Source organism: Humulus lupulus, chromosome 2 (genome assembly GCF_963169125.1).
Source record: "Humulus lupulus chromosome 2, drHumLupu1.1, whole genome shotgun sequence".
NCBI lineage: Eukaryota > Viridiplantae > Streptophyta > Magnoliopsida > Rosales > Cannabaceae > Humulus > Humulus lupulus.
The window spans coordinates 20351555-20366710 of record NC_084794.1 but is presented as its reverse complement, the minus strand read 5'-3'; the positions used below and the strand labels follow the sequence as shown (position 1 = coordinate 20366710).

At 35.2% G+C, this 15156-nt stretch overlaps 1 protein-coding gene across 1 annotated transcript; it reads left to right on the top strand.

Moving 5' to 3' along the window:
* The first annotated feature begins 11250 nt into the window (after positions 1–11250).
* LOC133817441 (reticulon-like protein B17) lies at positions 11251–13555 on the top strand. Its single transcript, XM_062249961.1, has 8 exons — positions 11251–11990; positions 12081–12234; positions 12317–12391; positions 12469–12610; positions 12705–12774; positions 12871–12936; positions 13023–13145; positions 13252–13555. The coding sequence occupies exons 1-8, from the start codon at positions 11477–11479 to the stop codon at positions 13413–13415; spliced, it is 1308 nt and encodes a 435-aa protein (XP_062105945.1). The 5' UTR covers positions 11251–11476; the 3' UTR covers positions 13416–13555.
* The last annotated feature ends 1601 nt before the right edge of the window (positions 13556–15156 follow it).

Here is a 15156-nt window from a genome sequence, read left to right as displayed (position 1 = left end):
ACCATTCCAGAAGTTGACTCCATGTCATCGACATCATTCTGAAAATTAAAATCGATGTAGCCTAACGGGTTCAAAACTCCACCCAATTAGACTAGCATATAATCCTTAGTTCGTCGAAGATATTTTAGTATGTGCTTGACCGCTATCCACTGTTCCCGTCCCGGGTTTAACTGATACATGCTCACAACTCCCACTGCATGACAGATGTCCAGTCTAGTGCACAACATAGCATACATTAGACTTCCAACTGTAGATGCATAAGGAATCCTTCTCATATCATCTTCCTTTTCAGGAGTCTGTGGAGACTGCTTTTTAGAAGGATGGATTCCATGTCGGGACACTAAACGTCCTTTCTTTGAATCTTTCATAGAGAAACATTTGAGCACCTTATCTATGTAAGTTGCTTGAGAAAATGCCAAAGTTTTGTTCTTTCCATCCCTCAAAATCTGGATACCAAGAACATAACTTGCTTCACCCATGTAACGCCCTACTTCCTTAGAGTCGTTACTAAGTGAGTTTTAAAACGAAAAAGGTGCAATGAACTCGCTAACCGAGGTTTTTAAAACAAAAGTGTGACTAAGCAAAAGTTAAGGCTGTAATCTTTGAAAATGTGTTGTTTCATTGAAAACTTCTAGTATTAAACATTTGGGATCCCAAAATAAGGTTTGAAAACTATTTACAACTTAAAATAAGTTTATAGTCGATTAATTATTAGAATCACGGATTATTACAGCCATTTCACAAATAAAACCCCAACCAAAGCAGTCGGGCAAGCCAAACATGTACGCGTCGTTTCACGCTCTCCATACTCATGGTTGGTTGACTCAATCTTTGCCCTTACCTGCAACACAGAGCACTCGTGAGCCAAAGCCCAACAAGAAAACTCATACAGTATATAACATATGCGGATTATATAGTTAACATATGAGATTATCCACAGATAAATGAGTATTCCATCAACTAAACAAACACGGCCATGCCGTCCCAGAGGCCTTACCTAAGCCTGGGGTCTTGGTCCTCATCGTAAGGGTATCCCCTGTATCCGTTGGGGTCCCACCCTGTCTACAAGCACTTCACGTGCTAAGTGTTACTTCCGGCCCCACTGCCGTTCTCAGCCTTTCGCCGTTCTCGGCTCCCTTGCCGTTCTCGGCTCCTTGCCATTCATTCTTACTATAATCACAAATAGTATAACCCAAATAACATTCAAACATATATCAATTCAATCAAGTCTGCACCCTAACATGTAATGCAATATAGGGTCGTGCCCTGCAATCACACTATGGGCCCATGCCCTGTCCTACGGGTGCTATAGTTTTCTTACCTGTCAATCTGATAGCTTTCAACACTTGACTCCTTGAGCACGATCCCACACGAGCCCTTGCGCACACCTAACCACAACCATAGGTCAAAGTCATCACCGAACCTCAAGTCCGAAAACCTAGCCTCGGGACCAATCCCGAGCCCCTCGGGAAGCCCTAGATCCACAAAACAAGATGGTGGAATCGAACCCCGAACCCTAGGTCAAAATCCCTTAAAAATAACCCAAAAACCCCTTTCTGGGAACAGGGTAGCGCTACAGTGCTCAAAAGAGGGCGCTATAGCGCTACAAGCAGAACCGCACCACCCAGAAACAGGGCCTAGCGCTACAGCGCCCAAAGACTAGCGCTAGTTGCAGGCAGGCAACACCAGCTTTCTTTTTCTGCGATTTCTTTGAGCCAATCTCAACCTAAACTTCCTCAAATCTTCACAAAACTCATAATCAAGCTTATAAACACTCTCCACTCATCCCAAGCATCCCTAAATCTCAAAACCCAAGCTCAAGCATCCCAAATCTCAAGATTCACCATAGATGAACCTTAAACCCAGAAATTCAGTTAAACATCAAGTTAAAGGCTTAGAATTCATACCGTTGATGCAATTTAGACCTTGATTCATTTCCTAGACCTCCTTAGCTTGCTCTTCCTCAAAGCTTGCCCAGAAATTCCCTAAAGTTCCCATCAACTCGGCTCAAAACACAGCTCAAACCAGCCAAACCCTTAAAACTGAAATTTCTAAAAAACTTACCTCAAAAGTTGATGTGTTCTTGCTAATCCTTGCCAAATCTTCAAGTCTAACTTTAAGATCCTTGATGCTCAGCCTATCCTAGCTCTCTACTGAGCTTTGCCCCAAGAAAAATGAAGAGAAATGGTGGGAGAACCACAAACCGATCCTTTGAAACAAAACCCCTCTGTTTTTCTCTCTTTTCTTTTTCTTCCTTTTTCTTTCTTTTCCACAGCCATATAACTCTCTCTATCAATCCCACTAAGTATATAAAGCCTCAATTAATCTATCTCTAAAAAGCCAATTGACCAAAATACCCTCCCTATTAACTCTAAACCTTTTTGTCCACGTAGGGCCATTTTAGTCATTTTACCCAATTCCCGCTAATTCCTCAAGTGTCTCTAATATTTTCCCGTTGCTTCCCAATACCTGAATAACCACCAATAATATTCCTCGATATCAAAATAGACCCCAATATACTCATTAAATTCCTATTTATACCCCCAGGCTCGCCCCGAGCTGGGTATAAATTCTCGCCTGGACTTTTCCGCTAAACTGCTCTCTGGGATCGTCTCGAGTCACAAATCACCGATACATCCACATCACAATGTGGTCTCGAAAATCATCACATATCAATACAGTTATGGCCAAAATTACAATTATGCCCTTCTAACACAATCAGGGCCTACATGCATACTAATACACATAGTCATGCATCTCAAATAGTCAAATAGTCATATAACATGCTTTAAATCATAACCATGCATTTAACTCATTAAAGTCACACATAAATCCCATCATGCCCTCCTGGCACGCTAATCAAGGCCCTTAAGCCTTATTAGCGAATTTGGGTCGTTACAACCCAAGTCCTTCATTTATTGAGTTCCCAGCCAGTTCTTTATGTCTAATAATTTCTTAACATTGTTTCCAATGAGCAAGATATCATCCACATAGAGAATCAAGAATACCACAATGTTGTTTTCCTTAAGTTGGTAAACACAGGGCTCTTCACCATTCTGCTCAAAACCATAAGTTTTAATGATTTCATTAAACCTTAGATTCCAGGAACGTGAAGCTTGCTTAAGTCCATGAATAGACTTATTCAACTTGCACACTTTCTTTTCATGTCCAGTTATTTTAAACCCTTCCAATTGATCCATATAAATGGCTTCATCTAGGTTCTTGTTAAGGAGCACTGTCTTGACGTCCATTTGTCAAATCTCAAAATCAAGAGCTGCAGTTATGGATACGAGTATGCGAATAGATTTTAGCATGGCAACTGGAGAAAAGGTTTCCTCGTAGTCAACTCCTTCTCTCTGGGTATAACCCTTTGCCACAAGTCGAGCCTTGTAACTCTCAACCTTTCCATCATCTCCTCTCTTCTTCTTGTAGATCCGCTTGCACCCAATGGCCCTAAAAACACTAGGTGCTTCTATAAGATCCCAAACAGAGTTAGAGTACATGGAATCCATTTCCTGTTTCATGGCTTCAAGCTAAAGATCCTTATCATCATTACCCATTGCCTGTTTGAAAGACAACGGATCATCGTCACATGTGTCCCCAACGACCATGTTGGTTTCACCATCCATACGATAGCGGATCGAGGTGTAGAGTCCAAGAACTTTACTTAGCTAATTATTTAGTAGTATTATAGTATGTATAGTATTATCTTTGTAACTGTGGATTTTTGGTTCAGACCGGGAATTATTTGGACACTCATAGTAGCACTTATAGATTTTCTAAGTTTAACCTATAGTTTAAGAATATTAAGTTTAACCTAAAGTTTGATTATATGACTGATATTAAGGATAATATTTGTTATACTATAAGGTTTAGATGAGGACCAATAGGATTTTAAGCACATGTTATGAATGGATGATTAAGAATTAAGTATTTTGAGGATTAAATTTAATAAGGAGTAAAGTTTGAATGTTATAGGGTCAGTCAGCAGCTTTGAATACGTTGAGGGCTTAGTCAAGGCTGTTTACTCCATTCAAACTTAGCTAAAAATGTGTAATTCCGTGTTTAATTAATCAGCATGTGCCGATATATCGCAGCTATAGGGGGCGATATATCGCAGCACGTAGATACGGAAAACACGAGACGATGCACGACTGCCTCGGACATACTGGCCCAGGCGATATATCACCTACAGGGGGCGATATATCGCCTCCTTCAGCATATTTCAAAAGTTTTTGAATTCTTTTCCTTTCAGCCATTCAACCTCTTGATAAGTCCAGCATCTTTTTGAACGAATCTTCAGCCTCTGCTGAACAATTATTCAAATATTTTTCACCTAAAAAGCTATTATTTTATTCAAGTAAAATCAAGATCCTTTCATTCCTAAACTCTATAAATAGGACCTAGTACCCAGCCATTATTCATCTTTTGCTCTAAGTTCAGAGGCTGCAAGTGCTAAGTGAGTGTGAGAGTGTAAACACCTGGTTTGGGGAAATCATAAGCTTATCAAACACTTTGGGAAGTAAGGTTCTATAGTATTTCGGTTTGTGGTGTAGATTGGTCTTACAAGTCTTTGAGGTAAACCAAAAATCTAGTTCATTTGTTTTATGTTATTTTCTTTCTCATAGCCTTCTACTCAGTCCTCTAACCTCATTCTTATTTTGGTTAGGAAATCTAAGTTCTTGAGCACATAAGTTTCGGTAAGTATGTTTCTCAATGGTTTAGTCTTCCCATTCCTTTTCATCTCTTTTTCTTCATTAGACTCACTCTTTTTCATAATGGTTATTAGGAGTGTTCCAAAGTCCCAACGCTGTCCACATATCCCGGTAACTTTGGTAAAGGAAATAGGATAGAATCTATATGTTATATGCTTGTGTTATCTTATGTTTTATGTTATGAAATATGTTATAAAGTGTTATGATATGTATGTTTGTAGGCTTGGGCATATGACCCATATGACTAACAAGACCCCAAATAGATTATGGGCATATTACCTACTTAGCAAGTAGGACCCCACTAATCTCATGGGCATATGACTTGTTTAGTCTATGGGACCCCAAGTAATAATGGCCATTATAGTATGTGTATGTAATAAGTGTTATGTTATGTCTTTATGTTTTTTTATGAAATTTATGTTTATGACTATGTGTTAGATTTTCCTTGCTGGGCATTAGGCTCATTCCTTTTTGTTTTATGTGCAGGAAAATAGCTTTAGAGGCAGTAAGATTCGTGGACGCTTAGAGAATGTGTATCGGTGATGAACGGATTCAAGGAGTCGAGAGTTCGATTTCGAGGATGTAGTCATTTACTTATGGTCTTTATATGTATTTTCCGCACTTACTATGTAACCCCCCTTTATTTTTAAATCATATTATGTTTTTTTTTATTGTTTTTCAAACAATGGGATCCCATATCCTTCTTGATATTTTGTAAGTAACTCTTATTTTTTTACAAGTTACTTAATAAAATTATGGTATTTTCGCAAATGTAAGTTCTATTAAGGTTTTGTATGTATAGTTTCGTTAATGGTCTAAAAGTCTAGAGTAGTGGGTCATTACAGAGGTACGAGAAACCCTCCCACGATGACGAGGCATCATATCTATCTGAACTGGAACTGTGGTTGCTTGTTCTTCCTCGTTAATCTCGACTTGCGTCACTTGAGGAAGATCAGTAGGAATATTTCAAAATAGTAGGAATAGCTAAGTCATATTGCAATTCTGCCAAGACTACTTTCCTACGAGGTTTGAAATTAGACATGTAGTCCTCTTCGAGAAAAGTAGCATTTGTAGAAACAAACACTTTCTTATCTTGTGGACTATAGATAGACCACCCTGAGTACCTTTAGGATAGCCAACAAACAAGCAAATTTCAATTCGTGATTCTAGCTTTCCTTTCTTTTTCCTTAGGACGTGAGCGGGACACCCCCAGATTCTATAATGACGCAAACTAGGCTCACAACCATTCCATAGTTCTAAAGGTGTTTTGGAGATAGCTTTAGACACCACAACAATTAAAATGACACACGCAGTCTGTATGGCATGTCCCAAAAAGAGATCGGAAGAGTTGAATAAGTAACCATGGACCAAACCATTTCCATGAACGTGGGATTCCGACGCTCCGCAACACCATTTTGTTGCGAAGTACCTGGGGCAGTACGTTGATATAATATTCCAAGTTTAGCTAAATGATCTTGGAACTGCATATCCATGTATTCTTCACCCCGATCAGATTGCAAGATCTTTAACGTTTTACCTAATTGGTTTTGAGCCATTGCAAGGAATTCTTTAAACTTCTCAAATGTTTTAGATTTCCTATGAATTAGGTAAAGACACGAGTATCTCGAGTAGCAATGAAAGTGACGAAATACTCATAACCACCCATTGCTAGAACATTCAGCTGTCCACAGACATCTGAATGAACCAGCCCTAGTGGTTCTATGGCCCTTTCTCTTTTGCAGTGAATGGACGCTTGATCATTTCACCCTCGAGACAAGATTCCGAGACAGGTAGGTCACCCACTCAAAGGCCCAACCTTCATTAGTCTTTTGATCCTATATATATAATGTTTACCATATAAAGTTTCCAAAAAAAGAAAAAAAATTCGCAGCAACTTTTTTATTTTTTATTTTTACGTTCTGTATATAAATATATATATATATATATATAACTAAAACAAATTAAACACATATACATATATATGCCATTAACGTGTGGGCTTAAAAAAATTCTCAAAATAAAAAAATATATATTTTTGTGCAATTTTCAAACTTTGATTTTATGTACAAAGTTAATGGGTTTTATACAACAAAATAAAATACACATAAACAATAAACATACAAAAACCATGAACAATATTATTTTAGCATCACACATACATAAAACTTAAACATGCAAATAATTATGCTACCATCCAATTAACCTATCAAACATGTCAAAAAATCACATTCATGTATATAAACATATAAACTAGCAATCATTGGCTCTGAAGCCAGTTGTAGAATCTCATTTATATAAGTCTATATGCATGCTCCCTATTGCACCACTACTACAAAATACCCTTTACGGGACACTTTTTTAGGACACGCACCTAAATGCAAGTCCTTAAAAATATTTTTAGAGTTTTTAGGACACTTATTGAGAGTCCTGAAAAAACACAATTTAGGACTCGCAATGAGTGTCCTAAAATAATATTCGAGTCCTAAAAAAATATGGGCTAAAAAAATAAGTGTTTTATTTAATAATAACATACAATAGAAAACATAAATACATGCATAGAAGTCATTTTCATACAGAGATTCGTAAATACAACAATAAAATCATTAGATTACTTACGAGATATGTAGCGGAACAATGACTACACCATTTGGATTCCCTAACCTTTTGTTCTTGTTGAATGCTATGTATGGCAAGGAATCTAAATCGCTTTGAAACAAGACCACGGTCTTCCAAGTCTTTCTCTAAAACAACCTAGTGTTTGTGTGGGCAAGTCTCAACACATGAGAAGAGATTTTCTAGAAAGAAAACTAAGAGATAGTGGGCGGCTAGGTATAGAATATTAGTAGTGAATTTTTACATTGTCAAATTCAGCTTTTTTAATGCATTCTATAACACTAGCATATATAGGCAATTAGCTAGGACATAAAATAGGTTTTAGTTACCCCTTTTGTTATAATTATTTAATAATTATAATTAATTAAATACTTGTCAAAATCAAGCAATTATAATTTTGACATTTACTTAATTTATTTTATTAATATTAATACCAATTTATCAATATTAATGAAATTATCCCAATTGGCTATAATACTCTCTTTTTTAGACTTTGCAATAAAAACCTCAAAGTTTCTTCTATTTCTTTTCTCACAAAATATCAATAAATAATTTTAAATTATTTATTTTCATTGACATAGTCAATGTGCTATTTTTATTATTAATTATTCAAGACTACTATGTTCATTTTGATAAGAGATGGCATGGGGACCATGGATCCATGAACTGAAGCTCCAATAAGTTACCGTGAGTTTATTTATAACAAATAATCTCACTACCTTATTAATTCCTCATGATTCCACTATAGATTCAGAATTGCACTCTTGAATTCATAGAACGTTTTACACCAAATGTAAATATGTTATCCATTGTTATAAACATAATCGACATTCAATCCTCTATAGATGATCTACTAATGAGACAAGTGCAAATTACCATTTTACCTATCTTGGTATTTTATCCTTAACTCCCACTAAGTTCCTTGTAAATGATATTTCAGTAAATTTAATTACAAAAATGAGTACTCTATTATTTAACACTTGAACCAAGCTATAAGGAAATTATCATTTCACTTCTTAAACAGAAGCGATAGATTTCATATCTATGATAAACACTCACACTCAATTATACTACCAAATCTCCAATATGTAAGTATGAGCTAGTCCGTAGGGTAAGCTGGTAACGAACAAATCAAAAGACTTGAATAATACAATTAACAAAATATTAATCACTCAGAATTAAGATTGAATTGACCTATGGTCAACGTTGTGATATGATTAGATTAGATAATAACGATACTTACTTATCTTTTCAATAATCAATATCGGTCTAGTCTAATGTAACAAAATACATATGATCTTATCTACTTGGTCAAGTCCTGAATATGACATCACACCAGATGTGTAAGTAGATCTTATCGTAGATTACCTAATCAGTAAAAATCCAGTGTACTGATTTAATCTTAGGACAAAATGATTTTGAACATATAATTACAATTATAATCCACTGTGACCGAGTCACTATAATTGTAAATATACATATGTTCGGGATTTTATAAACGTTTGTATTAATAATAATTAATCATGTAATACAAAATATAAATAACGTAATTTGATTGAACAAAATGATTTTTACTACTTTATTGATAATGAATGAAGTACATAAGAAATGTGATTTTATAAGGGCATAAAACCCAACATCAAGTGTGTTAAACACCATTAGTACATCTTAACAATACTCCAAAATCAAAAGCTAAATAGTGATAACAATAGAATGGTAGAAAAGAAAGGTTATTGATGGAGACTAATCAAAAAACAAAATCAACAAATAAACCTAGCGACCACCAAAAAAACGAAAAGGACAGCACCTCCTTTGTATTTTTTTACAATTTTTTTTTCTTTTGTATGTGTCTTCAATTATGTGGGAAAATATTAATTATAGGGGTATTTGCAGCATAAATATATAATGTTTTGCACTTGTTACAATTAAATAACTAATATTTTATTTTTACGACAAAAATACACAATGTTCAATATATATTAAAGATAAATACTTAATTTTTTTTCTTTGAGGCAAAAATACCTAAAGTTGCTAAAACATTATTTTTGTCAATACCTCTTGTGTTGGAACGGTTAAGCATGTGACTAAGTTAACATTTGTCACTCTGTAATCGATCCATTTCATTTTTTTAATATTTTAAATTAGAAAAATGAATTAAAAAGACATCTTAAATTAATACAAATTTAGAAATACATATTTTGATGACAAAATACATAAATTATCGAGTGATACAAATCTGGTAAATCAACACTTAACAACTCCAACAGAGGAGGTACTGACAAAAGCAATGTTTTAGCAACTTTAGGTATTTTTGCCGCAAAGAAAAAAAATTAGGTATTTATCTTTAACATATATTGAACATTGAGTATTTTTATCGTAAAAATAAAAGAATAAGTGTTGAACTGTAACAAGTATAAAACATTAGATATTTATGCTGCAAATATCCCTTAATTATATAAATATATATATATATATATATATATATATATATATAGAGTGTGTTCCTTAGGACTTATTCTACTTTGCTTCAAAATAAATATTTATTTATAAAGATTAGTATATATTTGAGACTTCATCAAATAAATAAAAAAAGTCATCTTTCAACTGGTTAAGCTAATTCTATCACTTCTTCAAGGTGTTAATGAATAATGATGATATGGACTTTTGCATTAAGCTAGCTGAAGAGAAATTAATCTGTAACTGTTCAACAAGGTAAATTTATTACTTAGGGCACATTTGACGTGATGTATAAGGAGTTCGAATTGATTAATTAAGTAGAATACTATGTTTGGATTGAATTTTACATTGTATTAATTATTACAATCATAAATTTTAATATAATACCAAATGTATTATTAAATACATAAGAAATGGTATGAGTTAGCTCGTATTGGGTCGGGGCCTGGGTCGGGGGCCGGGGCCAAGGTCGGGATTGGGTTTGGGGTCTAGGTCCAGATCTGAGGTTGGGGTCCAAGATTAGGTCCAACACCAGGGGTTGGGGTCTAGGTCTGGGCTGGGGTCCGGGTCCGAGGCCGGGTCCAGGTCCGGGGCTGGTTTCGGGTCTAGGTTCAGGGCCAGGGTCCTAAATATAATTAATACAATTCAATTGTGTACTAAAATAATATAATTCAATACAATATTTTAATATAAGTGAATATCAAACACATGGTTGTATAAAAATAATTCTGTACAGTACAATTATATACAATACAATAAAATACGACATACCAAATGAGTCTAAATAGTGAAATGAATTCACTTAATTGCTTGAGACCTTTGCTCTTATATAAATATAAATATGTATATATTTATTTTGAAGGATTTGTTGTTGGTTGTTTAAGGCATGCCAAGAAGCTAGAACAGTGACAACTCTTTGTTGTGAAGTTAGATCTCATTCCATAGATGTTTTTTCCTTCTTTTTTCCTTTCTAAATAAATGTAACATATGCATGTGCTTTATGATTTTCCTAATAATAAAACATGTGTTACTCTATGATATATATTGTTGTTATAATTCATCATTCTTCGAGCTCAAAACTAAGTAAAGCTATCAGCTATCATGAAGCGTTCCACTAAGAAATGTTAAATTAAAATAAATAAGTTATCCATATACTTTGGAAATAAAAAAATAAAAACATAGCCCAGAGATCAGAAGGGCACATGTGGGCTGCACCAATGTATTTTATGACAAAGTTGAAAATCAACGGTTCATGATCTCACTATAATCTGATCTGCGGCTCATATGCTATCACATTAATCATCTTATCGTTGACTTCTTTTATTTCTTTATTAAAAAAAAGGCCCATCCTAATAAGGGCCCATAAAAGGTAACCAAAAGTCCAAAAACGGTAGCAGACAAAGGGCCTGTTTCTTACCGTTGAAGCCCACTACGGCTCCACCCGCCCCCGCCGCTAAAATTCAAAAAAATAAGAAACCCTCTTTCTCCCAACGGCTACTTTGGAGACTCGGAACTATTCTCCAGCAACCCAACAAAACCACCCATATACCCACCCCAAATTTCACAGGCAACAACAACATAATCAAATCTTTCGGAAACCCAGAAATCTCTCATACTGTCTTGACGAAGACCAACTTCTTTTATTTTTATTTTTTCCCATTTTTTGTTGAAGAAAATCAAGCTCGAATATTATGGATTCAACGCCCCCAAATCATCAGCACCGATCTGAGCTTCGGGCCCGGACTAAATCGGCATCGCGACTCGCTCAAACCGAAGAAGTCCCTCATCTCTCCCTTGGTCTCATCGAATCATCGCCCAAGAGAACTCTATTATCACCTTCTGTACCGTCTCTAAAATCTCCCAGTTCTCTCCCTCTTAAAGAGCTTCTGCTTCTTTCTCCTTCCCCTCTTCGAAGATCCAAGACCCGTCTCGCCGATCGGCTAGATATGGCCGAAGAGCCCGCGGAGCAGGTGGGAGTGCGGCGGCGTTGTAAGACTAGGACATCTCAATTGGGTTTGCTGGGTTGTGCCTCGCCAAGGAATGCCAGAAGATCGAGGAGGCGATCAGAAATAGAAGTTAGAGAAGAGAAGGATTTACCTCTGGCTGAAGAGTTTGGAAAGCCAAGGAAAAGGCGCCATAGCACAAGGTCTAAGAAGGAGAAGCTGAGCTTAGTCCCTTCTGTGCCCTCTTCAAGTTTATCTCCAAGTAAGTTCCAAATATTCTACTCCTTCCATTGAGTAATCATTTATTTCTTTCTTTTTCTTTATTACTGAAGAGCGTGTTTTTTCAATTTAGAAATTGATGAGGACTGTCAAGGTAGTCTAGATCGAATCGGGTGTTTGATAAGTGATCTAGTCATGTGGAGAGATGTGGCCAAGTCTAGCCTTTGGTTTGGTTTTGGATCTTTGTTCTTCTTCTCTTCTTGCTTTGCACAAGGATTTAGTTTTAGGTATTTTCTTTATCTCTGTGTTTATCCCTTTAAATTTTCTGGGTATATCAACATCTAATTTTAGTCATTTTCATGTTTTCAGCATATTCTCAGCGATTTCCAAGCTGGGTTTTTTGTTTTTAGGCTTGTCTTTCTTCTCAAACTCAATACGTCAAAGGTACAGCTCCAACCGGTTTATGTTACTTAAATTTATGTGGCTCAAGTTTGTTATTAATGATTTTGAGGAACTTGCAGGGATAACAATGAAGGGAATAAGGAATCCCTGCTTAAAGAAGATGATATTTTACGTTTTGCCAGAATGATTCTACCGTTTACAAATCTTGCAATCTCAAAGACAAGAGATGTTTTCTCTGGAGAGCCATCCATGACTCTCAAAGTAATCACAAAAACTCTAATGGTTTATTTCAATTCAAAACTGTTCTTTGGATTTTCAATTCCTTAGAGAACTCGCATTCTTCTGGTTGTTACAGGTAGCTCCCCTTTTACTTTTAGGAGCTGAATATGGTCATCTTTTTACCTTGTGGAGACTCTCTGCAATTGGTATAGTGATAGTCACATCCAATTACCAATCATTGCTAACATTCTTGTCAAGTTTTCTTTCATGTAAATAATAACACTTAGAGTGGATTTGAATAGGGTTTTTTATGGCGTTCATGGTCCCGAAAATGTACTCATCTTACTCCATTCAAATCAGCCAAAAAGGTGAAAAGATCAACCAATCTGACTGTATATTATCTTCTTATTGTGTGAGTGTGTATAAACTAAAGCAAGTAAATCCTGGCATGTAGTTGAGTACTTGATATGGAGGGTGTTGGAAACATGGGGAACTTGCTCACACAAAAAGATGGTGGCAATATCAGCAATCACGGCCTTTTGGAATCTGTCTTCTCTAAAGACAAGAATTTTTACAGGTGATCTCTTAAGATAGCGATATTATGTTGAAACTAAACACTAATTTGATACCATTTGTTACAGAGTTTATTTTATTTCTCATGTATAAGCAAATTTTCTTTGCAGCATTTATCTGTCTGGTATTAGTTAGATACTGCCGGCAGCATATAGTGGAAGATTTAGAAGAAAGGGAAGTAGAAGGAGAAAGAGAAGGAGAAGGAAATCAAGAACAGGAACAAGAACAAGAACAAGGGGCATTGATTTTGGCAGATGTTGTGTGCCAACAGTAGTATTAGAAGTAGTATATATGTTTAGTAACCAATTAAAAATGTCTACTGTAATCAGCTAACACTGTGATGGTTAGCCATAAAAGTGATTCTTCTATTTCCAAAATGTACTATGACAAATAAATTGTCTTTTGGATGCTTTAGTTTCCTTTGTCTCAAACTCAACACGCTCACTGGAATAAAATCAAGATAAAATATAGAAAATGGTTGTCTTTCTGCCGAAAAAGTTGCTTAAGCTTGCTAGTGTTATCAAAACATGGAGAGATTAATTACTTTCCATAATTGGCAGATGTAGACATTAGATGTAAGAATTCTCCCAATAATCATATCGAGTTAACGATATTGATATCAAAAATTTGGCTCACACAGCTAGTATTGAAAAAAATGTTACAAAAGTTGTCCTAACACACAAAAGTTAGCAAACGTATTCCTTATCATATGATCCAAGACCGGAAATACGGCCACCAATCTATTTTCACAATCTTATAATAACTATTTCGTAGTAAAGATTTTATTACAACTTTCTGGCGTCGACCAACTACATACAATACAACATTGTACTTATATGTTTTATAATTGTTCTACTTTGGTGTAAGATTATCACCACTTTGTAATGCTCATGTTTTTTTTCAAGGCCAATCCAAATCCAATTGGTTCTCATTCCAACATTATTGGATTTGTAGTTAAGGTTATATTTACTAGTTGACTTATATTGTTTTAACATAAGGCAATGCCAGTCTTTATGTATCATACATTCAAAATACACTCTGAATATTAGTCCATCCGGGATGACTCTGTCACACCATATATAACCAACAGTTGAATTTTATTTATAATAATAGGTAAAAAAAAATTATATCAAATTTGAATGAATTTACTGTAATGGGAACTACATTCTATCCTGTTAATATAAATCCAACACTTTACACTCGTATATCTCACACTTTAATTTTGTGTGATCCCACATTTGAATCACTTGGATTAAGAAACAAAATATTAGTAATGGTTAATTGGGAATTTAATTATAATTTTTAAAGGGATTTTTGGCAAGATTTCACAAGTAATACTACTTATGACATATATAGTAGGGTTAACTATTAAAATCATTGTGGGAATTATAATCCACAGAAAACATATTTGACAACTTGACAGTTAAAGTTGTTATATTAGTCTCTGTTTTTCGGTTAGATTAGTTTAGTGCACCAAGGTTATTTTAGTCTTTTCATCTCAGCTGTTATACTTCTATTTAAAGTCATGTAATCATTTGTTGTATGTGACAGAAAATTCACATTGAATTTGAGAGTAAGAAGAGTGTTTAGAGAGAAGAAAAGAGTGTAAGAGAGTTGGGGAAATCTGAATCCAAGATCAGTGTTCTTGGAAGAAAACTCAAGCTGAGTTTTAAGGAGGGATTTCACCTAGGTTCTTGGTGGTGCACTAAGCTAATCTTCAGCATTGTAATCTATTGATTAATAGAGAATACATCTCAGGGGAGTAATAGGAAGTAGGTCCTTGTTTGGCCGAACCTGTATAAAATTTATGTATTCTGTGTTTTCAGTTTTATTTTTTTAATTTCTAGTTCATTATCAAAATCTGGTTTGATCAAGTTAACTTGTTTACTTTCTGTTTGTGTTGAGTTCTGTGTTGCAAGGATTTGCAACAGTGGTACCAGAGCCAGGTTCTTCAAAGAGAAGAACTCAACTGTGAAGATTCAAGAATTGCATAAAGATGGCTTCCTCATCAACAA

Bases quoted from the DNA above. Each gene is read 5' to 3' on its own strand.
- LOC133817441 (XM_062249961.1), top strand. From the start codon at position 11,477: ATGGATTCAACGCCCCCAAATCATCAGCACCGATCTGAGCTTCGGGCC. The intron at 11,991-12,080 runs GTAAGTTCCAAA...TTTTCAATTTAG, and splicing joins CTCTTCAAGTTTATCTCCAA to AAATTGATGAGGACTGTCAA. The intron at 12,392-12,468 runs GTACAGCTCCAA...AGGAACTTGCAG, and splicing joins TCAAACTCAATACGTCAAAG to GGATAACAATGAAGGGAATA.